We start from the raw sequence: 24,857 nt of genomic DNA on the forward strand, positions 1-24,857 counted from the left end.
CTAAACCAGTGAGTCTGTCACTCTCTCTAACCATATCAGTCTGTTTCACTGTCGCTCTCCCTCCCCCTGTCTCTCTTTCTCTGTCTCTCTTTCTCTGTCTCTCTTTCTCTGTCTCTCTCCCCCTGTCTCTTTCTCTGTCTCTCTCCCCCTGTCTCTCTTTCTCTGTCTCTCTTTCTCGGTCTCTCTTTCTCTGTCTCTCTTTCTCTGTCTCTCTTTCTCTGTCTCTTTCTCTCTCTCTTTCTCTGTCTCTCTCCCCCTGTCTCTCTTTCTCTGTCTCTCTCCCCCTGTCTCTCTTTCTCTGTCTCTCTTTCTCTGTCTCTCTTTCTCTGTCTCTCTTTCTCTGTCTCTTTCTCTGTCTCTTTCTCTGTCTCTCTTTCTCTGTCTCTCTTTCTCTGTCTCTCTCCCCCTGTCTCTCTTTCTCTGTCTCTCTTTCTCTGTCTCTTTCTCTGTCTCTGTCTCTTTCTCTGTCTCTTTCTCTGTCTCTCTTTCTCTGTCTCTCTCCCCTGTCTCTCTTTCTCTGTCTCTTTCTCTGTCTCTGTCTCTGTCTCTGTCTCTGTCTCTGTCTCTCTTTCTCTGTCTCTGTCTCTCTTTCTCTGTCTCTGTCTCTCTCTGTCTCTGTCTCTGTCTCTCTTTCTCTGTCTCTTTCTCTCTCTCTTTCTCTGTCTAATCCCCCTGGCTCTCTTTCTCTGTCTCTCTTTCTCTGTCTCTCTTTCTCTGTCTCTCCCCCTGTCTCTTTCTCTATCTCTCTTTCTCTGTTTCTCTCCCCCTGTCTCTCTTTCTCTGTCTCTCTTTCTCTGTCTCTTTCTCTGTCTCTTTCTCTGTCTCTCTTTCTCTGTCTCTTTCTCTGTCTCTCTTTCTCTGTCTCTCTTTCTCTGTCTCTCTCCCCCTGTTTCTCTTTCTCTGTCTCTCTTTCTCTGTCTCTTTCTCTGTCTCTTTCTCTGTCTCTCTTTCTCTGTCTCTTTCTCTGTCTCTCTTTCTCTGTCTCTCTTTCTCTGTCTCTCTCCCCCTGTTTCTCTTTCTCTGTCTCTCTTTCTCTGTCTCTGTCTCTGTCTCTCTCCACCTTTACATACCATATGTAACTCCGTATCTCTGTCTCTTTCTCTGTCTCTCTCCACCTTTACATACCATATGTAACTCCGTATCTCTGTCTCTTTCTCTGTCTCTCTCCACCTTTACATACCATATGTAACTCCGTATCTCTGTCTCTCTCCACCTTTACATACCATATGTAACTCCGTATCTCTGTCTCTTTCTCTGTCTCTCTCCACCTTTACATACCATATGTAACTCCGTTTCTCTGTCTCTCTCCACCTTTACATACCATATGTAACTCCGTATCTCTGTCTCTCTCCACCTTTACATACCATATGTAACTCCGTATCTCTGTCTCTCTCCACCTTTACATACCATATGTAACTCCGTATCTCTGTCTCTCTCCACCTTTACATACCATATGTAACTCCGTATCTCTGTTTTCACTCTCTCCACCTTTACATACCATATGTAACTCTGTCTCTCTCCACCTTTACATACCATATGTAACTCCGTATCTCTGTCTCTTTCTCTGTCTCTCTCCACCTTTACATACCATATGTAACTCCGTATCTCTGTCTCTTTCTCTGTCTCTCTCCACCTTTACATACCATATGTAACTCCGTATCTCTGTCTCTCTCCACCTTTACATACCATATGTAACTCCGTATCTCTGTCTCTTTCTCTGTCTCTCTCCACCTTTACATACCATATGTAACTCCGTATCTCTGTCTCTTTCTCTGTCTCTCTCCACCTTTACATACCATATGTAACTCCGTATCTCTGTCTCTTTCTCTGTCTCTCTCCACCTTTACATACCATATGTAACTCCGTATCTCTGTCTCTTTCTCTGTCTCTCTCCACCTTTACATACCATATGTAACTCCGTATCTCTGTCTCTCTCCACCTTTACATACCATATGTAACTCCGTATCTCTGTCTCTTTCTCTGTCTCTCTCCACCTTTACATACCATATGTAACTCCGTTTCTCTGTCTCTTTCTCTGTCTCTCTCCACCTTTACATACCATATGTAACTCCGTATCTCTGTCTCTTTCTCTGTCTCTCTCCACCTTTACATACCATATGTAACTCCGTATCTCTGTCTCTCTCCACCTTTACATACCATATGTAACTCCGTATCTCTGTCTCTCTCCACCTTTACATACCATATGTAACTCCGTATCTCTGTCTCTTTCTCTGTCTCTCTCCACCTTTACATACCATATGTAACTCCGTATCTCTGTCTCTCTCCACCTTTACATACCATATGTAACTCCGTATCTCTGTCTCTCTCCACCTTTACATACCATATGTAACTCCGTATCTCTGTCTCTTTCTCTGTCTCTCTCCACCTTTACATACCATATGTAACTCCGTATCTCTGTCTCTTTCTCTGTCTCTCTCCACCTTTACATACCATATGTAACTCCGTATCTCTGTCTCTTTCTCTGTCTCTCTCCACCTTTACATACCATATGTAACTCCGTATCTCTGTCTCTGTCTCTGTCTCTCTCCACCTTTACATACCATATGTAACTCCGTATCTCTGTCTCTTTCTCTGTCTCTCTCCACCTTTACATACCATATGTAACTCCGTATCTCTGTCTCTCTCCACCTTTACATACCATATTGTAACTCCGTATCTCTGTCTCTGTCTCTGTCTCTCTCCACCTTTACATACCATATGTAACTCCGTATCTGTTTCTTACCATCTGCCACGCACAGGTTTCCTCAGGAGCTCAACGTGGGTAAAATCAGTGCTGAGGTGATGTGGAACCTGTTTGCTCAGGATATGAAGTACGCCATGGAGGGTGAGCACTGAATAATGTTGCACCTCACCACACTGTTGTTCTAAATCTGTCCTGGCAGTTTTCTGTTTTTATGGGGCTGTTATAATGCTTTTGCAAGTAGATATGGCACACTCTCTCTCTCTCTTTTCTCTTTTCTCTCTTTTCCTCTCTCTCTCGATCTCTCGCTCAACTCTCAGAGCATAAAAATAACCGTCTGTGTAAGAGCGCAGATTACATGAACCTGCACTTCAAGGTCAAGTGGCTATACAACGAGTACTGCAGAGACCTGACCTTCTTTAAGAGCTGTGTGCCTGAGTACCCGGCGTAAGTGCCACCTGTGCCATGATGACACACTCACCTTAAAACACGCGCATACATGCAGGCACATTCCCACATACACACATGTACGCAGTCACACACTACCTCCCTGGTACTATACAGCACAGCCCATAAGCAGTTCCAGATGGACTGCAGCGACAGGTTTTCTCTCAGACCCCAGAAGTAGTTTGAAATCAAAAGTTCCAGTGGGGTTGATTCAAATTAAACCACCCCCGTGTGATGTCTCCTAGGTGGTTCGAGCCATTTGTCATCCAGTGGTTGGACGAGAACGAGGAAGTGTCTCGAGACTTCCTGCATGGTGCACTGGAGAGGGACAAAAAGGACGGGGTAAACTCTTCTCCTCATGTCCTCAAAATGAAAGTTGTGTTGGTTGTGGCAGAATGAAAGTAATCCCTTCCTTTGTAGCTCCTCATTAAACCTCCTAGTTATCAGGCAGACTTATCCTCCTACACGTCTCCAGACAATGGATGCCGAAGCACAGATGTTGCAGGGGAGACTCAAGCTCAAAGTAGAAAGTAGGGAGTTTAGAATATAAAGAGATGTTCTCAGAAAGTAGAGAGAGGCTATAAAGAGATTTGTGCAGACTCTTCTCAGGTAGGGAGATAAGGTCTGACTGTACCAGCCTGTGGATTAATGAGCTCTGTTCCCAACCAATGGGAGCTGCCCTTCCCTCATTACCCAGTAGCACCTGGGGGAGCCACCACAGACTCACCTCTGTCTGCCAATTAGAGGCAGACAGACAGACAGACAGACCCACCTGACCCGGTCGTCTGTCTGGACTGCTGTCTGGCTGCAAACGACCCTAGTGGTCCTCAGGACAACTAGCATATCTATTTACTCTCTCAAAGCTCAGTGGTCCAGCAGGCCAGACACCATCTCTCTCTCTTCCTCCCCCGTCTCTCTCCCCTGATGTTAACAATCCATGGCCTCTGTCCTCCAATCATAATGGTATCTCTACTCCTCTCCCCTTCTCTGCTAAGGACCACTCTCTCCTCTTCCTCTATTCCTTCCCCTCTCTTCCTTCCTCTCCCTCAGCTGTGCTAAGGAAAACTCTTTCCTCTCTTTTCCCTCTCTCTCCAGTCTCTCTCTCCTCTCCTCCCATCTCTCTCTTAATGCTCTCTCTCTCTCCTTTCCCGCTACAGTTCCAGGTGACTTCGGAGCATGCTCTGTTCTCCTGCTCCGTGGTGGATGTCTTCTCTCAGCTCAACCAGAGCTTTGAGATCATCCGCAAGCTGGAGTGTCCCGACCCCCAGATCATAGGCAACTGCATGAAACGCTTCGCCAAGGTACACTACAGTATTCTACACACTATAGCCACTTCATTCATGGCTTCATGATGGTAAGCTGAGCCTAGTCACAGAGACAGTGGTTGACATACTCCTATCTCCTCCTGCTCTCTCCTCAGACAATTGGCAATGTTCTCATATCCTACTCGGACATTATCTCCAAGTGCTTTGCTAACTACGTCAACATGGAGAAAGTGGTGAGTGCCCAATCACTGGACGTGACACATGTTGGGTGGGGATGCTCATCAGTATAGTGTAGTGTTTGTGCATTTCAATTAAAATGTGTGGTGGAGTGTAGTGGACAATGACTTTGTGTTATTTGCAGCCATGCATCCTGATCAACAACATTCAGCAGCTCAGAGTTCAACTGGAGAAGATGTTTGAGGCCATGGGAGGAAAGGATGTGAGTGGCTCTCATATCCCTGTTTGCCCCCAGTATCAGTCAGTCCGTCCGTCCGGGTGTGCGTGGACGGGTGTGCGTTTGTGTGTGCGTGGACGGGTTTGTGTGTGCGTGGACGGGTGTGTGTACATGTATCTATTGGTGTGTGTGTTTCAGCTGTGCAAGGAGGCCAGTGACTTCCTGAAAGACCTGCAGTTGAAGCTAAACACTGTGATGGATGATCTCAGCAGGATATTTTCTGTCAGGTGAGCTAGGCACACTGGTGGGGACTGTCAGACAACAGAGAGGCAGCAAACAGCCATTCCATCTACTATATATTTCATTAATATCACAGTGCCTTTCTCTCCTTGCTACGTAGTCTCATCCGAATATGTCAAAATGATGGCATTTAACCTTTTTATGTCACTTCAGCTGAGATATTAGTTACGTCACTTTCTATGTCTCGTGTGTTTATGTGTGTGTGTGTAGTTTTCAGCCACAGATTGAAGACAATGTGAAGCAAATGGGAGACATCCTTGGCCAGGTGAAGGGGACCAACGTGGGAGCTAACAACTGCAGCAGTGTGGCCCAGGATGCTGACAAAGTTCTGGAGCCTATCATGGATTTCCTGGACAGCAAGTGAGAGAGAGTTGTCCTGTAATGTTGATAATCCCTTTTTGGCTGTAGTCTCTATTTCTTTCTTTTCTTTTCTTTCAATCTTGCCGTCTTTTTCCCTCTCCCTATCCCTGTCGCTCTCTCTTTTAACACATCTTTCCATCTTGTTCTTTCTTTCCTTCTCTTTTTCTTAATCTCTTAATCTCTCTCTGTGTCTCCTCTGTCATCTCTCTCTGTGTCTCCTCTGTCATCTCTCTCTGTGTCTCCTCTGTCATCTCTCTCTGTGTCTCCTCTGTCATCTCTCTCTGTGTCTCCTCTGTCATCTCTCTCTGTGTCTCCTCTGTCATCTCTCTCTGTGTCTCCTCTGTCATCTCTCTCTGTGTCTCTGTCATCTCTCTCTGTCTCTTAATCTCTCTCTGTGTCTCCTCTGTCATCTCTCTCTGTGTCTCCTCTGTCATCTCTCTCTGTGTCTCCTCTGTCATCTCTCTCTGTGTCTCCTCTGTCATCTCTCTCTGTGTCTCCTCTGTCATCTCTCTCTGTGTCTCCTCTGTCATCTCTCTCTGTGTCTCTGTCATCTCTCTCTGTGTCTCCTCTGTCATCTCTCTCTGTGTCTCTGTCATCTCTCTCTGTCTCTTAATCTCTCTCTGTGTCTCCTCTGTCATCTCTCTCTGTGTCTCCTCTGTCATCTCTCTCTGTGTCTCCTCTGTCATCTCTCTCTGTGTCTCCTCTGTCATCTCTCTCTGTGTCTCCTCTGTCATCTCTCTCTGTGTCTCCTCTGTCATCTCTCTCTGTGTCTCTGTCATCTCTCTCTGTGTCTCCTCTGTCATCTCTCTCTGTGTCTCCTCTGTCATCTCTCTCTGTGTCTCCTCTGTCATCTCTCTCTGTGTCTCCTCTGTCATCTCTCTCTGTCTCTGTCATCTCTCTCTGTGTCTCTGTCATCTCTCTCTGTGTCTCTGTCATCTCTCTCTGTGTCTCTGTCATCTCTCTCTCTCTTCTCTTTCGGTTTGAACACCATTTCTTGTCAATTCTTGGCTGGTGCGCTGTTGGACTCCCTTCTGTCGCTCATTATTTCCTTCCTTCCTTCCTTCCTTCCTTCCTTCCTTCCTTCCTTCCTTCCTTCCTTCCTTCCTTCCTCTACCTTCGCTCTGTCTTCTGCCAGCCTGACGCTGTTTGCTAAGATCTGTGAAAAGACGGTGCTGAAACGTGTTCTGAAGGAGCTGTGGAAACTGGTGATGAACACTATGGAGAGGACCATCGTCCTGCCCCCTCTCACCGACCAGACGGTACGAACACACACCCTTCTGAGCATGCAAATATTCATGCACACATGCACGCAGTCACTCACACTCACATGCACGCAGTCACTCACATGCACGCAGTCACACACACTCACATGCCTGCAGTCACATACACTCAAAATTAACACAGTCACACTCACATGCCTGCAGTCACATACACTCACAAGCCTGCAGTCACACACACTCAAAATGAACACAGTCACACTCACATGCCTGCAGTCACATACACTCAAAATTAACACAGTCACACTCACATGCCTGCAGTCACATACACTCACATGCCTACAGTCACATACACTCAAAATGAACACAGTCACACTCACATGCCTGCAGTCACATACACTCACATGCCTACAGTCACATACACTCAAAATGAACACAGTCACACTCACATGCACACAGTCACACACACTCACATGCACGCAGTCACACACACTCACATGCCTGTAGTCACACATTCTTTGATACACACACACAGCCCACACTACCAACTGCTACACAGGCACACACCACTTCTCAGTATGGGATGAGAACCAACACAGATCAGAGTTATGTTTATTCAAGGGATTCATGCTCTGATATGTGGTATGTGAGGGAGATATATTTAAGCAATAAGGGCCGAGGAGGTGTGCTATATGGCCAATATACCACGACTAAGGGCTGCTTTTAAGCACGATGCAACGTGGAGTGCCTGGACACAGCCCTTAGCCATGGTATATTGGCCATAATGTCACAACCCCTGAGGTGCCTTATTGCTATTATAAATTGGTTGCCAACATACTGTAATTAGAGCAGTAAAAATAAATGTTTTGTCATAACCGTGGTATCTGATATACCACAGTGGTCAGAAAATCAGCGTTCAGTGCTCGAACCACCCAGTTTATAATGAATATTTTATCTGTTCTGAGTATAGTATTTAGACAACAAACTTTCCCACATATGCACACAGTGAGCAGCCAGGACAGTCATTAGACAGGGAAGAAGTAGGGCTGAGATAGATGGCAGACATTTTGTCTACATTATAAGATGCTTACAAGTGACTGTATAATAATAGATCTGATTAGTGATTATTCATTAATGATATACCCCTCTCCCCAGGCCACATACAAAAAGACCCCCAATCTTTCATTCACTCCATAGATTTTGGTGAAACCCAAAAGTGGAAATGGGAAGGAGTGCACAATGTCATTCTAACCCTATTCTCCAGGATGGTGCTCCTAGACACAAACTAACATCTAAACTCAACTACTTCCAACTCAACAGTGACATTGATACAACTGTTGAGCCTTTCATGTTGGACAGCAGCCGGTATATTTATTTAGCTTTTGATATGTCTGTTGTCATTTTTGTTTGGTAACAAAAGAGCCTCACATCATTCTATAGTAGCATGGTTGCCCTGTATCTCTATCAGTTAGACCCGCCTAGTGTGGGTTTGTCCCACAGGGGCAGAGACAGAGGGGGTGTTACAGTTCCAGTCTCAGTAGTGTAGGTTACTCTGTCCCTCTCTCCTATCCATTTGATATGTGTATTACTGCTGCTTGGAGGATTGATCTGGGGCTCCGTGCAGCATCACTGACCCTCCTATCTGGTTATTACATCCTACTGCCACTGCTCTTCCTCCACAGATGATTGTAAGTACGGTACATCCTGCGTGTCATTGTGTCTGTCTGTCCCACAGTTCGTTAGTGAAGGATGGTCAGTCCTCTGCTATATGTGGCTGCAAACTGTCTCCCCTTTGTCCCCCACATCCTCACTCCTCCTATCTGTCTCTCTGTCTTCCACCTGCTCCTCTCTCTGTTCTCCTCTCTTCTCCTGTCCTCCTCTACCTCTGTCTCTCTCTCTGAGGTGACAGCTGCATGGTGCATTCCTGACTGACTCAGAGAAGGCCCCACTCTCCCCCATACGAACCCACCAATCGGACGCCCCCTGCCTCCTACTGCCCTTTGCCCTGCCCCACCCCCACTGTTGCCTTGTTCTTCTCTTGCATATTGTCCCAGGGTTCCCTTTCTGTGTGACTCTGACGTTGTGGCTTAATACCTGGTGCCTGCCCCTATCCCAACTCCCCTGTAGTAATTCTCCCAGTATGTCTCTGCAGGCCTGCTGTGTTGATCTGTCCTGGTTTGGTTCCATGTCCTGTTGTTGTAGAATGATAGTCATAATAGCATAGCGATAAGCTAAGGTATATACTTTCACCATCGCTGGTCTATACCAGAAGTGGGGGTTAGTACTGGTGACACACACATACACATACAGTAGACATACAGTAACAGTCAACCATTTGGACACATCTACTCAATCAAAGGTTTTTCTTTATTTTGACTATTTTCTACATTGTAGAATAGAATAGTGAAGACATCAAAACTATGTAGTTACCAAAAAAGTGTAAAAACAAATCTAAATATATTTTATATTTGAGATTATTCAAAGTAGCCACCCTTTGCCTTGATGACAGCTTTGCACACTCTTGGCATTCTCTCAACCATCTTCACCTGTAATGCTTTTCCAACAGTCTTGAAGGAGTTCCCACATATGCTGAGCACTTGTTGGCTGCTTTCCCTTCACTCTGAGGTCCTACTCATCCTAAACCATCTCAATTGGGTTGAGGTCAGGTGATTGTGGAGGCCAGGTCATCTGATGCAATCCATCACTCTCCTCCTTGGTCAAATAGCCCTTACACAGCCTGGAGGTGTGTTTTGGGTCATTGTCCTGTTGAAAAACAAATGATAGTCCCACTAAGGGCAAACCAGATGGGATACCATATCACTGCAGAATGCTGTGGTAGCCATGCTGGTTAAGTGTGCCTTGAATTCTAACTAAATCACAGTGTCACGAGCAAAGCTCCCCCACACCATCACACCTCCTCCCCCATGCTTCATGGTGGGAACCACACATACAGAGATCATCTGTTCACCTACTCTGCGTCTCTCAAACACACGGCGGTTGGAACCAAAAATCTCACATTGTCACGTTCTGACCTCTATTTCCTTTGTTTTTGTATTTATTTAGTATGGTCAGGGCGTGAGTTGGGTGGGCAGTCTATGTTTGTTTTTCTATGTTTTGGGGCAGTTCTATGTTTTCGGCCTAGTATGGTTCTCAATCAGAGGCAGGTGTCATTAGTTGTCTCTGATTGAGAATCATACTTAGGTAGCCTGGGTTTCACTGTTTGTTTGTGGGTGATTGTTCCTGTCTTTGTGTAGTGTTCACCAGATAGGCTGTATTAGGTTTTGAGTTCTCACGTTTCTTGTTTTTCCGTTAGTTTGTTCATGTATAGTGTCGTCAATAAAATACTATGAACAACCACCACGCTGCGCTTTGGTCCGCTTCTTCTCCTCCTATAGACGAACACCGTTACAGAATCACCCACCACAACAGGACCAAGCGGTGTGGTAATGGGCAAAGGAGAAAGCAGCAGCAGGAGCAGCGCGAGGAGGATTGGACATGGGAGGACGAACTAGACGGTAAAGGACCTTGGGCTCAGCCAGGAGAGTATCGCCGCCCCAAGGAAGAACGGGAGGCGGCGAAAGCGGAGAGGCGCTGGTATGAGGAGGCAGCGCGGCGTCGTGGATGGAAGCCCGGGAGTCAGCCCCAAAAATTTCTTGGGGGGGGGCTAACAGGGAGTATGGCTACGCCAGGTAGGAGACCTGAGCCAACTTCCTGTGGTTACCGGGGGGCTAGAGAGACCGGGCAGGCACCGTGTTATGCTGTGGAGCGCACGGTGTCCCCAGTGCGGGTGCACAGCCCGGTGCGGTACATTCCAGCTCCGCGTATCGGCCGGGCTAGAGTGGGCATCGAGCCAAGTGCCATGAAGCCGGCTCTACGCATCTGGTCTCCAGTGCGTCTCCTTGGGCCGGCTTACATGGCACCAGCCTTGCGCACGGTGTCCCCGGTTCGCCTGCATAGCCCAGTGCGGGCTATTCCACCTCGCCGCACTGGCAGGGCGACCGGGACCATTCAACCGGGTAAGGTTGGGCAGGCTCGGTGCTCAAGAGCTCCAGTGCGCCTGCACGGCCCGGTCTATCCGTCACCACCTCCACACCCCAGCCCTCCGGTGGCAGCTCCCCGTACCAGGCTGTCTCTCCGGCCCATCCGTCCAGAGCCTTCCTCCTCTCCAGCGCTGCCGGAGTCTCCCGCCTCTCCGGCGCTACCAGAGCCTTCCTCCTCTCCAGCGCTGCCGGAGTCTCCCGTCTGTCCGGCGCCTCTGCCGGAGCCTCCCGCCTGTCCGGCGCCTCTGCCGGAGCCTCCCGCCTGTCCGGCGCCGCTGCCGGAGCCTCCCGCCTGTCCGGCGCCTCTGCCGGAGCCTCCCGCCTGTCCGGCGCCTCGGCCGGAGCCTCCCGCCTGTCCGGCGCCTCTGCCGGAGCCTCCCGCCTGTCCGGCGCCTCTGCCGGAGCCTCCCGCCTGTCCGGCGCCTCTGCCGGAGCCTCCCGCCTGTCCGGCGCCTCTGCCGGAGCCTCCCGCCTGTCCGGCGCCTCTGCCGGAGCCTCCCGCCTGTCCGGCGCCTCTGCCGGAGCCTCCCGCCTGTCCGGCGCCTCTGCCGGAGCCTCCCGCCTGTCCGGCGCCTCTGCCGGAGCCTCCCGCCTGTCCGGCGCCTCTGCCGGAGCCTCCCGTCTGCCCAGCGCCGCCAGCGCCGCCCGTCTGCCCAACGCCGCCAGCGCCGCCCGTCTGCCCAGCGCCGCCAGCGCCGCCCGTCTGCCCAACGCCGCCAGCGCCGCCCGTCTGCCCAGCGCCGCCAGCGCCGCCCGTCTGCCCAACGCCGCCAGCGCCGCCCGTCTGCCCAGCGCCGCCAGTGCCGCCCGTCTGCCAGGAGCCGCCAGTGCCGCCCGTCAGCCAGGGGCCGCCAGTGCCGCACGTCAGCCAGGGGCCGCCAGTGCCGCCCGTCAGCCAGGGGCCGCCAGTGCCGCCAGTCAGCCAGGGGCCGCCAGTGCCGCCCGTCAGCCAGGGGCCGCCAGTGCCGCCCGTCAGCCAGGGGCCGCCAGTGCCGCCCGTCAGCCAGGGGCCGCCAGTGCCGCCCGTCAGCCAGGGGCCGCCAGTGCCGCCAGTCAGCCAGGGGCCGCCAGTGCCGCCAGTCAGCCAGGGGCCGCTAGAGCCCCTCCGCCCGGAGCAGCTGCCCCTCTGTCCCGAGCAGCTGTCCCTCTGTCCCGAGCAGATGCCCCTCTGTCCCGAGCAGCTGTCCCTCTGTCCCGAGCAGCTGCCCCTCTGTCCCGAGCAGCTGCCCCTCTGTCCCGAGCAGCTGCCCCTCTGTCCCAAGCAGCCCCTCTGTCCAGTGGGGTCATTGAGAGGGGTGGGCATGGTGTGTAAGCCACGGAGGCGGACAATAAGGCGGACTGAGACAATGGCGAAGTGGGGTCCGCGTCCCGCGCCAGAGCCGCCACCGCGGACAGACGCCCACCCAGACCCTCCCCTATAGGTCAAGGTTTTGCGGCCGGAGTCCGCACCTTTGGGGGGGGGTACTGTCACGTTCTGACCTCTATTTCCTTTGTTTTTGTATTTATTTAGTATGGTCAGGGCGTGAGTTGGGTGGGCAGTCTATGTTTGTTTTTCTATGTTTTGGGGCAGTTCTATGTTTTCGGCCTAGTATGGTTCTCAATCAGAGGCAGGTGTCATTAGTTGTCTCTGATTGAGAATCATACTTAGGTAGCCTGGGTTTCACTGTTTGTTTGTGGGTGATTGTTCCTGTCTTTGTGTAGTGTTCACCAGATAGGCTGTATTAGGTTTTGAGTTCTCACGTTTCTTGTTTTTCCGTTAGTTTGTTCATGTATAGTGTCGTCAATAAAATACTATGAACAACCACCACGCTGCGCTTTGGTCCGCTTCTTCTCCTCCTATAGACGAACACCGTTACACACATTGGGACTCATCAGGCCAAAGGACAGATTTCCACCGGTCTAATGTCCATTGCTCGTGTTTCTTGGTCCAAGCAAGACTCTTCTTTTTATTAGTGTCCTTTAGTAGTGGTTTCTTTGCAGCAAATCGACCATGAAGGCTTGATTAACGCAGTCTCTTCTTAACAGTTGATGTTGAGATGTGTCTGTTACTTGAACTCTGTGAAGCATTTATTTGGGCTGGAATCTGAGGTGTAGTTAACTGTAATGAACTTATCCTCTGCAGCAGAGGTAACTCTGGGTCTTCCTTTCCTGTGGCGGTCCTCATGAGAGCCAGTTTCATCATAGTGCTTGATGGTTTTTGCGACGGCACTTGAAGAAACTTTCAAACTTTCAAAATACTACATGATTCCATATGTGTTGTTCCATAGTTGTGATGTTTTCACTATTATTCTACAATGTATAAAATAGTAAAAATAAAGAAAAACCCTTGAATGAGTAGGTGTGTCCAAACTGTTGACTGTTACTGTATGTCTGAGAACCCACTTCTGCTCTACAGCACAGAAACCCTCTCATCCCTAGTCTGTAACATCTGGATTGCTGTTTTTTTAACTTACTTTTCTAGAATAACTATAATTTTTCTAATAGGGATAGGGGGCAGCATTTCTACTTTTGGATAAATAGCGTGCCCAAATTCAACTTCCTGCTACTCATCCCCAGAATATAAGATATGCATATTATTCGTATATGTTATATGTTACTGTTTGAATCATGTCCGTAAGTATAACAGAACTTATGTAGCAGGCAAAACCCAGAGGACAAACTATTCAAATTTTTTTTTTTAGGTCACTGTCTATTCAATGAGATTTCATTGGGAAACCGGATTTCTTTTATTTTAATTTAAAAAAAAAATGTTTACCCCTTTTTCTCCCCAATTTCGTGGTATCCAATTGTTTTAGTAGCTACTATCTTGTCTCATCGCTACAACTCCCGTACGGGCTCGGGAGAGACGAAGGTTGAAAGTCATGCGTCCTCCGATACACAACCCAACCAAGCCGCACTGCTTCTTAACACAGCGCGCATCCAACCCGGAAGCCAGCCACACCAATGTGTCGGAGGAAACACCGTGCACCTGGCGCACTGCGCCCGGCCCGCCACAGGAGTCGCTGGTGCGCGATGAGACAAGGACATCCCTACCGACCAAGCCCTCCCTAACTCGGACGACGCTAGGCCAATTGTGCGGCGCCCCACGGACCTCCCGGTCGCGGCCGGTTACGACAGAGCCTGGGCGCGAACCCAGAGTCTCTGATGGCGCCCTTAACCATTGCGCCACCCGGGAGGCCCGGGAAACCAGATTTCTAAGGGACTTGTTTGCAGTTCCCACCGCTTCCACTGGATGTCACCAGTCTTTAGAAATTGGTTGAGGTTTTTCCTTTGTGTAATGAAGAAGTACGGCCATGTTGAATGACTGTCACTTGAAGTGGACTTTTTAAAAGAGGCGCATGACTCGAAAAGTAGAGTCAGTTTGTTGTCTTCCTGTATTGAACACAGATCATCCCGTCTTCAATTTGATCGATTATTAATGTTTAAAAATACCTAAAGTTGTACTACAAAAGTAGTTTGAAATGTTTTGGCAAAATTTACAGGTAACTTTTGAGACATTTTGTAGTGACGTTGCACATGTTGGAAGCTGTGTTTTTCTGGATCAAATGCGCCAAATAAATGGACATTTTAGATATGTATCGACGGAATTAATTGAACAAAAGGACCATTTTTTATGTTTATGGGACATATTGGAGTGCCAACAAAAGAAGCTCGTCAAAGGTAAGGCATGATTCATATTTTATTTCTGCGTTTTGTCCGGCCTGCAGAGTTGAAATATGCTGCTCTCTCTTTGTTTACTGTTGTGCTGTCATCAGATAATAGCATCTTGTGCTTTCGCCGAAAAGCCTTTTTGAAATCTGACATGTTGGCTGGATTCACAACGAGTGTAGTTTTAATTTGGTATCATGTGTGATTCAATGAAAGTTAGATTTTTATGCAAGCGTCCCGCCTACCCCAGAGAGGTTAAAAAAATATATTTTTTCAATGTTTGATCTCTGATGGAGATGTGTCTGGCCGTCAGTGGCCTTCCGTCTTTATCTGAATCTAGAATGGGCTCATTACCAAGACTGCTCAATGATAAATGATGAAAACATGACAATGACAAAACATAGACCTCTGGATTACATTATGTTGATCCATCGATTTTGATCTGTAGATTTTGCTGGATTACATTATCTGACTCATTAGAAATTAGGACTGATTGGCTTTGAACCATATCCATTAGCCTAGCAGACGGACAGTTACTAAGATGTCCGCTCCATTAGTCAGTCAGCCAATCAAACTGTGGGGCCAGGACCCTTCCTGAAGTATTAACCAATGTCCTCTCTTTACAGGGGAGGGTGAAGCTTGCTTGTCACAGTGATGTAAGGACTAAACCCACTCTAGCTCAATATCTCTTTTCTCTGTTTTTTTTCTCGCCTGTCTGTCATATTCAAAGCAGTGGAAGCGATCTTTTCTCTCTTTTCCTCTTTGCCAGATTCTCGTACAGTTCTGTCTGTTGTAATCCACCCCCTGTAGACGTACCTGGAGCTACCTGTATCCGAGCCTCCACACAGCCCAACTACTATTGGACACATGGATCATTGACGTTACAGTACACACCGTTAGCACACTAACAAACACCCCAAAGGACAGGACTGCTGTTTGCTCGTTGCCTGACCATGACCGCTGTTCCTCAACCGACTTGCATTGAACGTCCATGATGGCATAAATGATTTGATAAGCCACATTTATGAGATGAGAGTGGAACCCTTCTTGTTGTTGTCTTTTCGTAGGAGTATAAGGATTTGTTTGTTTTGTCTGTTCTCTATTTGAAGAGTGTTCTCTTAGAGATAAGATGTAACAGCAGAGTGATGGGTGCTGTGTGGGGCACTTAGTGGTATATTCTGCTAACAGAGTATCACAGAGTCGTCATAGATACAGGATATATCATACAGTGCTACTGCGAAGGCTGTGGGCTTGCTGGCTTGGTTGAAACTTACTGTCTGTGTGAGTAGTTATTGTGTGCGTGTGTGTCTCTGCGTGTGTGTGCTCTTACTTACAATATGCTGAGCTCCTGTCGCGTGTGTGTGTGTGTGTGTGTGTGTGTGTGTGTGTGTGTGTGTGTGTGTGTGTGTGTGTGTGTGTGTGTGTGTGTGTGTGTGTGTGTGTGTGTGTGTGTGTGTGTGTGTGTGTGTGTGTGTGTGTGTGTGTGTGTGTGTGTGTGTGTGTGTGTGTGTGTGTGTGTGTGTGTGAAAAAGATAATGACCAATATGACAGCTAGTATTTCTGAAAGTCCTGTAAGGTGTTGAGGGAGTTTTGGAGTGTGAATGTGACAATTGTCCGTCTTTTGTGACATGGCGGTAATCTGTGTGACTGCTACCCTGCGTTGTGATCATAATGAAGTCCTCTTCCCTCTGTTTTTGCCTCTGCTCGCCTCTAGGGAACTCAGCTCATCTCCAACGCTGCCAAGCAGCTGGGACAGCTCTCCAAGATAAAGGTACCACACATCTTGTCTCGCGCCACATTAGTACTGTCTGCATTTAAGAGTTCTGTATTTAATACGATCTGCATTTAAGAGTTATTTCTTTGTGTTGTTAACCTGTCTATATGTTTGTTTCTCAGGAGCACATGGGTCGTGAGGAGGCCAAAGCCCTGTCCCCTAAACAGTGTGCTGTGATAGAACTGGCCCTGGACACCATCAAGGTACAACCCAAAACTACTGTCTTTCTCCTGAACCTAAGCTACAGTCACACAAACATACACACACACACATATACACACACACACACACAAACATACAAAAAACAAACACACACACATACACACACACACACACACTTTGACCTGATCAACTATGACTTTTTAAAATATACATCATATTGTATTATGAATAGAGTGGTAATTTTAGGCCTTCCATTGAAGTCAGTAAAAGTGCTGGCTTTAGGCTAGTACAGTTAAACAACCCTAATCTAGAAAAATGATTTTCAGGATGTATGAAAGACTCATTTTCCCAGCCATGTCCTGTCTAACTGTAGCAGACAGGTCTGTGATTCAGTTTGTGAAGGTTTCCTGTGCAGTGTGATTTAAGGCAGATTAAGCTGAGGTAAATGCGGATTATTTATAATGGTAATTTGAATAAGGGCTTGTCAGTGAGCCAGTGGCAAATACTTCTCTACCTGAGTATAGTATGCCTATGGAGTACGAAACCATAGTGTGCTAACATAGTCGTGTATCAGGAAACGTCAAGGTGTGGCTTTCAGAAAAATTAAGTAGTAGGATTGAAATGTCTGTATAATGTCTGAAATGTATCTGCATGTCATTTATTTCAAGGACATACGGGTGTGGGTCTTGTAGTGCACACTCAACACACTTCAGCCTAGTTTGGAAACAACTATAGTCGGACTCTGTGTCCTCTCTCTCTCCCTCTCCCTCACTCTTTCTCTTTCTCTCTCTCTCTCTCTCCCCGTCTCTCTCCTGCCCTCTTTCTCTCCCTCCTTCTCTCTCTCCCTCTTGCTTTCTCTCTCTCCCTCTCTATCTCTCCCCCTCTCTCCCGTTCTTTTTCTCTCCCTCCTTCGCTCTCTCTCTGCCTTACTGTAGCAATACTTCCATGCTGGAGGGGTGGGTCTGAAAAAGACCTTCCTGGAGAAGAGTCCTGACCTGTTGTCTCTACACTACGCCCTGTCCCTCTACACCCAGGCCACAGACAAACTCATCAAGAACTTTGTTTCATCTCAGATCGCACAAGGTAGGGTGCCTCTCCAACCCCTCTTTCTCTCTATTGCTCTCTCTCTCTCTCTCAATCTCTTTCTGCCTCTTCTCACCTCACTCTCAAGTCTTCCATTTCTTTACTTCCTTCCTCTCTCCTCTACCTCCGTACAGTCAGTTTCTCTCTCACTGTGCTTAATGGACATTGATGTGTGTAATATGGCCACTTACTGAGTGTAATATGATGCCATAGCTCCGTGTGTCCTTGTTTGCCTTCTGTGCTGTTATGTATCAGAGACATTCTCTAACATATCCTGTGTTGTGGTTACTCCAGAGTTTTCCAGAAACCCACTATTTTATTTCCTGTTAAATATTTCAGTGGTGTTGTAGAGCAGAACCAACTGCTTTGGAGGGGTGCTTTCTCTCCGGGTTATAAAACCTTTAATTCTCTAGTCAGGCTCTCCGGGAGCTTAAAGAGAAACGCGTTATGTGATCAGACAGGTATTTGAGATTGAATTAACGAGAGATTCTCCTCTCCTCTTTCTTCTCCTCTCTCCTCATCCCTCCTCATCCCGTGATATAACAGTGATGGTGTATTAGGTGGTGGAAACATTGTCACGGTCTCTAAATGCCTCTGGCAGGAAATGAACGATCATTTGAAATGTAATTAGAATAAATATCATTGGTGATTTTAGAGAATGTTTAACCACACTTCATAGCAATGGCACAGCCGGAAGGAAAGCTGTGTGTGTGTGTGGACCACCATAGACTTTGAATAAGGACCACCATAGACTGTGAATGATGACCACCATAGACTGTGAATAAGGACCACCATAGACTGTAAATTATGACCACCATAGACTGTGAATGATGACCACCATAGACTGTGAATGATGACCACCATAGACTGAAAGGAGTTACACTGGACGACAATGATGTAACTTCACTAGACAAGCCTCCCGGGTGGCGCAGTGGTCTAAGGCTTTGCACAGTGCTAGCTGTGCCACTAGAGATTCTGAGTTCGAGTTGCAGCCGGCCGTGACCGGGAGACCCATGGAGATGCGGACAATTGGCACAGCGTCGTCCGGGTTAGGGGAGGGTTTGGCCCGGCAGGGATGCCCTTGTCCCATCGCGCTCAAGTGACTCCTGTGGCGGGTCAGGCGCAGTGCATGCTGAAACGGTCGCCAGGTGCACAGTGTTTCCTCTGACACATTGGTGCCGCTGGCTTCCGGGTTAAGTGGGCATTGTGTCAAGAAGCAGTGCAGCTTGGTTGGGTTGTGTTTCAGAGGACGCACATCTCTCAACCTTCGCTTCTCCCGAGTCTGGACGGGAGTTGCAGCGATGAGACAAGACTGTAACTGTAAATGTAACCAATTGGGGAGAAAAAGGGGTAAAAATAATTACAATTAAAATGAAAACTTAATTAGACGTCACTGATAACATAAGTTCTATATCTGAATATATTTTACTTTCTTCTGACTCTCGTTTGACTCTCTTCTGACTCTCGTTTGACTCTCTTCTGACTCTCGTTTGACTCTCTTTTGACTCTTCGGACTCTCTGCACTCTTTATATTTCTCCATGTCTCTTCTATTTTCTCTATCCTTCGTCTTCCTCCTCGACCCCCTCTGTCCACTAGTTTTCGACGGGAAGGGGGTGAAGTTCACGGCTAGTGAGGATGTGTACCCAGAGAAGGGTATGTGGACACTAAGGGTTTGAAAACAACAGGCCTCCAAGAACCCAGACCTCCACACACATACACATCCTCAGACTACCCTCCTGCCTGCTCAACCTTAACCTCATCCCAATACACACACACACACACACACACACACACACACACACACACACACACACACACACACACACACACACACACACACACACATAGGACCTGCATATGTGCATGCGTATGACATACAGTACACACGTGATGTATGTACTACGTATGTACGTATGACCTGAAACTGCTAAGGCATGGTAGCCATCAGACAAAGGGAACCACATTATAAGACTGTGAGGACTCATGCTCTGTCAGACACAGTCATCAGCTTGCGTCATAGAGGACCCATGGCTCGTTTAGACTGTGCATGCAAAACAATGAGTGAGTGAGTCAGACAATGACTGGACAAAAGGAGTGTGTGTGAGTGGGTGGGTGTTCATCTCTGACTGACCGTTTGAAAGGGTATCTTATTTGAACCACAGGGTCAGTCTCCTGCATAGTTGGGGATTTCTGTTTTGCTTATTTTATTTACCCCTCCTCCTTTTTGAATGATGGAGTGATGATGATGATGATCAGTTTGTCTGGAAGGGCTCCCTGCCATACCATACCCTCTGTTCCCCCCCCACACACACACAAACACACGCGCACGCACGCAGAGTGGCCAGTCATCCCTCCCCAGGGCAGGTCCCTCCAGCAGTGACAGGAGGTGACAGTTCCCCCTCCCTTCTCCCCTTCGGCAAAACACAGAATCGTAAAATCAGCAGTGGCGCTCTCTTTGTCAGGGTACAGTACCCGTCAAAAGTTTGGACACACCTATTCATTCAGGGGTTTGTCTTTATTTTTACTACTTTCTACATTGTAAAGTAATAATGAAGATGTCAAAATTATGAAATAACACATATGGGAATCATACAGTAACCAAAAAAGTGTTAAACAAATCTAAATATATTTATTTTTGAGATTCTTGAAAGTAGCCACCCTTTGCCTTGATGACAGCTTTGCACACTCTTGGCATTCTCCCAACCAGCTTCATGAGGAATGCTTTTCCATCAGTCTTGAAGGAGTTCCCACATATGCTGAGCACTTGTTGGCTGCTTTCCCTTCACTCTGCTGTCCTACTCATCCCAAACCATCTCAATTGGGTTGATGCAGCACTTGGTCAGATAGCCCTTACACAGCCTGGAGGTGTGTTTTGGGTCATTGTCCTGTTGAAAAACAAATGATAGTCCCACTAAGTGCAAACCAGATGGGATACCATATCGCTGCAGAATGCTGTGGTAGCATTCTAAATAAGAATACCTTGAATTCTAACTAAATCACTGACAGTGTCACCAGCAAAGCACCCCCACACCATCACAACTCCTCCCCCATGCTTCACGGTGGGAACCACACATACAGAGATCATCCTTTCACCTACTCTGCGTCTCACAAAGGCACGGCAGTTGGAACCAAAAATCGCAAATTTTGACCAAAGGACAGATTTCCACCGGTCTAATGTCCATTGCTCGTGTTTCTTGGCCCAAGCACGTCTCTTCTTCTTATTGGTGTCCTTTAGTAGTGGTTTCTTTGCAGCATTTTGACCATGAAGGCTTGATTAACGCAGTCTCCTCTGAACAGTTTATGTTGAGATGTGTCTGTTATTTAAAATTTGTGAAGCATTTATTTGGGCTGGAATCTGAGGTGCAGTTACCTTGAATGAACTTATCCTCTGCAGCAGAGGTAACTCTGGGTCTTCCTTTCCTATGGCGGTCCTCATGAGAGCCAGTTTCATCATAGCACTTAATGGTTTTTGCGACTGCACTTGAAGAAACTGAAAGTTCTTGAAATGTTCTGGATTGACTGACCTTCACGTCTTAAAGTAATGATGGACTGTCGTTTGTCTTTGCTTATTTGAGCTGTTCTTGCCATAATATGGATTTGGTCTTTTACCAAATAGGGCTATCTTCTGAAAACCAACCCTTCCTTGTCACAGCAGAACTGATTGGCTCAAACACATTAAGAAGGAAAGAAATTCCACAGATTAACTTTTAACAAGGCACACCTGTTAATAGAAATGCATTCCAGGTGACTACCTAATGAAGCTGGTTGAGAGAATGCCAAAATTGTGCAAAGCTGTCAAGCTGGGTGGCTACTTTTAAGAATCTCAAATATAAAATATATTTTGATTTGTTTAACACATTTTTGGTTACTACATGATTCCATATATGTTATTTAATTGTGTTTTATGTCTTCACTATTATTCTACAATGTAAAAATAAAGAAAAACCCTTGAATGAGTGTGTGGGTCCACACTTTGGACAGGTAGTGTATATTAGAGCTGAGGGACTTTCTGGGGGTCTAATTTCACGTTTCCTCCTCCTCAGAGATTTAGACACACACAGTTCTCCAATAAAGAAGCCCTCTAATTTGTACTGTATTGTGCAGCTGTTTAATTCTAATCAGTTTAGCTTGCTTTTATTCCAAATAAAAAAGTTTTGTGCTGCACCCTCTGAGTGACTTGAGGACTGACAGTCCCATCATGCCCCTGGACAGAGACAGAACTTGTTTGCCCTCCTATAGAACTCACCAACACACTAACGTTTTTCAGTCACCACTGATTAAGACATAAATCATTACAAACTCACATTTTAGGGAAAGAAAGTCAGTCACCCGACCTACCTACAATTTCCATCATCATCTCTCCTCCCTCCCAGACAAACGATGTCCGTGCCTGACTGGAGCCCGCTACAGGGCCCTGCATGTATCCCCCTAACGCTTACCACTCCCAAGCCTATCAGCATGGAACGAAGAACTCCTAGCCCTAGAGCCCAAACCCAGGCCCAAGGCTATCCTGTGTTGTGTGGAGAGGTACACACATTCCCTGGTCAAGTGCAGTTCAAATCCTGTTGGCTTTCTGGGCACAATTCCCCTTAGTTGTCGCAAGATAACAAGCACTCTATAGAAGTTTTCATTTAATTTTTTTATTTCACTTTTATTTAACCAGGTAGGCCAGTTGAGAACAAGTTCTCATTTACAACTGTGACCTGGCCAAGATCAAGCAAAGCAGTGCGACAAAATCAAACAACACAGAGTTACACGTACACAAACGTGCAGTCAATAACGCAATAGAAAAAATATATGTACAGTGTGTGCAAATGTAGAAGAGTAGGGAGGTAAGTCAATAAATAGGCCATAGAGGTGAAATAATTACAATTTAGCATTAACACTGGAGTGATGGGTGTGCGGATGATGATGTGCAAGTAGAGATACTGGGGTGAAAAAGAGCAAGAGGGTAAGTAATAATATGGGGGATGAGGTAGTTGGGTGAACTATTTACAGATGGGCTGTGTACAGGTACAGTGACCGGTAAGCTGCTCTGACAGCTGATGCTTAAAGTTAGAGAGGGAGATATAAGACTTCAGCTTCAGAGATTTTTGCCATTTGTTCCAGTCATTGGAGAACTGGTAGGAAAGGCTGCCAAAGTAAGTGTTGGCTTTGGGGGTGACCAGTGAAATATACCTGCTGATGCGCATGCTACGGGTGGGTGTTGCTACGGTGACCAGTGAGCTGAGATAAGGCCGGGCATTACCTAGCATAGACTTATAGATGACCTGGAACCAGTGGGTTTTGCGATGAATATGTAGTGAGGGCCAGCCAACGAGAGTGTACAGGTCGCAGTGGTGGGTGGTATATGGGGCTTTATTAACAAAACGGATGGCACTGTGATAGACTACATCCAATTTGCTGAGTAGAGTGTTGGAGGCGATTTTGTAAATGACATTGCCGAAGTCACGGATCGGTAGGATCGTCAGTTTTACGAGGGTATGTTTGGCAGCAAGAGTGAAGGAGGCTTTGTTGCGAAATAGGTTTACAGTCTAACCAGACACCTAGGTATTTGTGGTTGTCCACATATTCTACGTCAGAACCATCCAGAGTTGACATGAATGCACCCTGCCTCAGTATAAATGTGACTGGGCTGCTGGACTGCTCCCACAGCAAGGTCCCTTAGTTGCCATGCTTGCTCTGTGTAAAGGGTTCGGCAAGGAATGGGCTTGTCCATCTGACTGGCTCCATCTCAACATGTTACTTGCCTACTCTGCTCTGCCCAGCAGCAGTAGAGGAGGACTGTGATAACTCTCTCCTCTCTCACTACCAGTCTCCTCTGACCTGCCTCCCACTACCATCACCGCTGCATCCTAACTGAAAGGCTCCTACCCCCTGGGGCTGGGCAGGCAGAGTCACAGGGCAGCTATGAGTGGTTACATGAAATTATCCGAAGAACTTTAATAACATCAGATGCTTCTCATATTTAGTTTGCCTGGAACTGTTAACTGAAAAGTTCTTTACAACCCCAAACCACTTATAGCTGCATTCTCTGATTGTCCCCTCATACCAGCCTACTTCTCTCAAGCCCTATGAAATATGTTTTTTTTTCACCCTCAGACAGTTACATCTGCCAGACTTAAGCATACAGCCGATCATGACTGTATTGTACAGAGGAAGTATGGGCTGAAGGGAAGATATTCTGGCTATAGTGTTGGCCTGCCTGCAGCAGTGAAAGAGGCCCCACTCTGGGCCACAAAGGAGTGACTTGTGCCCCTGTCCCTGTCAGGCTCTGGTGTGGACGATGCCGTGGGAGAGGTGTCTATCCACGTGGAGATCTTCACCCACCCCAACACTGGAGAGCACAAGGTCACCGTCAAAGGTCAGTGTCCAGTCAATTATGTCAGATCTTTCATTTTACCATGTCTTAAAAGTTGTTGTCAGAAGGTTACTCATACCACAGAAAATGTCTGTTTGGCTTTGTTAGACGGGGTGTGTTAAAACCTTGTTGATAAATTACCTCCTGTATCTATTTATTTTGTCCTCTCCCTCTCTGTCTCAGTGGTGGCAGCCAATGACCTGAGGTGGCAGACCACAGGGGTGTTCCGTCCCTTCGTTGAGATCTACATCATTGGTCCTCATCTAGCTGACAAGAAGAGGAAGTACGCCACCAAATCCAAGAACAACAGCTACGCCCCCAAATACAACGAAACATTCACATAGTGAGTATTACAGTCTGGCCTCAATGGTACAAAGCATCTTGCGATTTTGGTGGCATCTTATTGGAAGTGACCATGTTGAATATTAAAGAGGGAATCCTGTCAGCTTTTCATCTATTTACCTGATCACACTTCTACATTCCAAAGTGGTGGAATCTGTGTCATTGACTCTAAGCTGTGAGTCTCTGTCTTCTCTCCTTGCAGCGCCCTCAGTAACGAGGTGGGCACAGAGTGTTACGAGCTGCAGGTGTGTGTGAAGGACTACTGCTTCGCCCGGGAGGACCGTACCGTGGGCATAGCCGTAATGCAGTTGAAGGACATGTCCTCTAGGGGCAGCGTGGCGTGCTGGCTCCCCCTGGGGAAGAGGGTCCACATGGACGAGACGGGCCTCACCGTCCTCCGCATCCTGTCCCAGCGCAACAACGACGACGTGGCAAAGGAGTTCGTCAAGCTCAAGTCAGATCAGCGCTCTCCCGAGGAGGGCCGAGGATGAGAAGTCTTTATTCGCTCAGCGCCATCTACAGGCTAGGAAGTCCTTATGCGGACTGACTGCAAGCCAAACTACTGCCTTGATTTTCGAGTGTTGGTGAAGCACAGAGAAACAGTTCTTTACTATAGTACTGTTCATACATCTTATTGAAGTGGACATGTGATACCATCTACAGGCATTGTCCTGGTTGTCTTGAAAGTACCAATATCTTTATTATGAATATAATGAAGCATGTCATTTTGCTTACATATATTCATAAACACATCAAACTCAC

At 47.3% G+C, this 24,857-nt stretch overlaps 1 protein-coding gene across 1 annotated transcript in view; it reads left to right on the plus strand.

The window, feature by feature from the left end:
- Positions 1–24,857, plus strand: part of LOC139407600 (protein unc-13 homolog A-like) — an 86,883-nt gene extending 62,026 nt beyond the window's left edge. Inside the window, exons 27-45 of the mRNA XM_071151426.1 lie at positions 1–8; positions 2,760–2,845; positions 3,022–3,148; positions 3,394–3,490; positions 4,306–4,449; positions 4,569–4,646; positions 4,775–4,852; positions 5,006–5,094; positions 5,318–5,467; positions 6,603–6,726; positions 8,367–8,372; positions 14,999–15,028; positions 16,087–16,143; positions 16,269–16,349; positions 17,244–17,391; positions 18,989–19,045; positions 23,664–23,756; positions 23,937–24,096; positions 24,298–24,857. The exon at positions 1–8 is cut by the window's left edge and continues 126 nt beyond it. Of these exons, the coding sequence (XP_071007527.1) occupies positions 1–8; positions 2,760–2,845; positions 3,022–3,148; positions 3,394–3,490; positions 4,306–4,449; positions 4,569–4,646; positions 4,775–4,852; positions 5,006–5,094; positions 5,318–5,467; positions 6,603–6,726; positions 8,367–8,372; positions 14,999–15,028; positions 16,087–16,143; positions 16,269–16,349; positions 17,244–17,391; positions 18,989–19,045; positions 23,664–23,756; positions 23,937–24,096; positions 24,298–24,586 (1,902 nt within the window). The 3' untranslated portion in view covers positions 24,587–24,857. The remainder of the gene's footprint in view (positions 9–2,759; positions 2,846–3,021; positions 3,149–3,393; positions 3,491–4,305; positions 4,450–4,568; positions 4,647–4,774; positions 4,853–5,005; positions 5,095–5,317; positions 5,468–6,602; positions 6,727–8,366; positions 8,373–14,998; positions 15,029–16,086; positions 16,144–16,268; positions 16,350–17,243; positions 17,392–18,988; positions 19,046–23,663; positions 23,757–23,936; positions 24,097–24,297) is intronic.

This window comes from Oncorhynchus clarkii, chromosome 4 (assembly GCF_045791955.1).
Source record: "Oncorhynchus clarkii lewisi isolate Uvic-CL-2024 chromosome 4, UVic_Ocla_1.0, whole genome shotgun sequence".
NCBI lineage: Eukaryota > Metazoa > Chordata > Actinopteri > Salmoniformes > Salmonidae > Oncorhynchus > Oncorhynchus clarkii.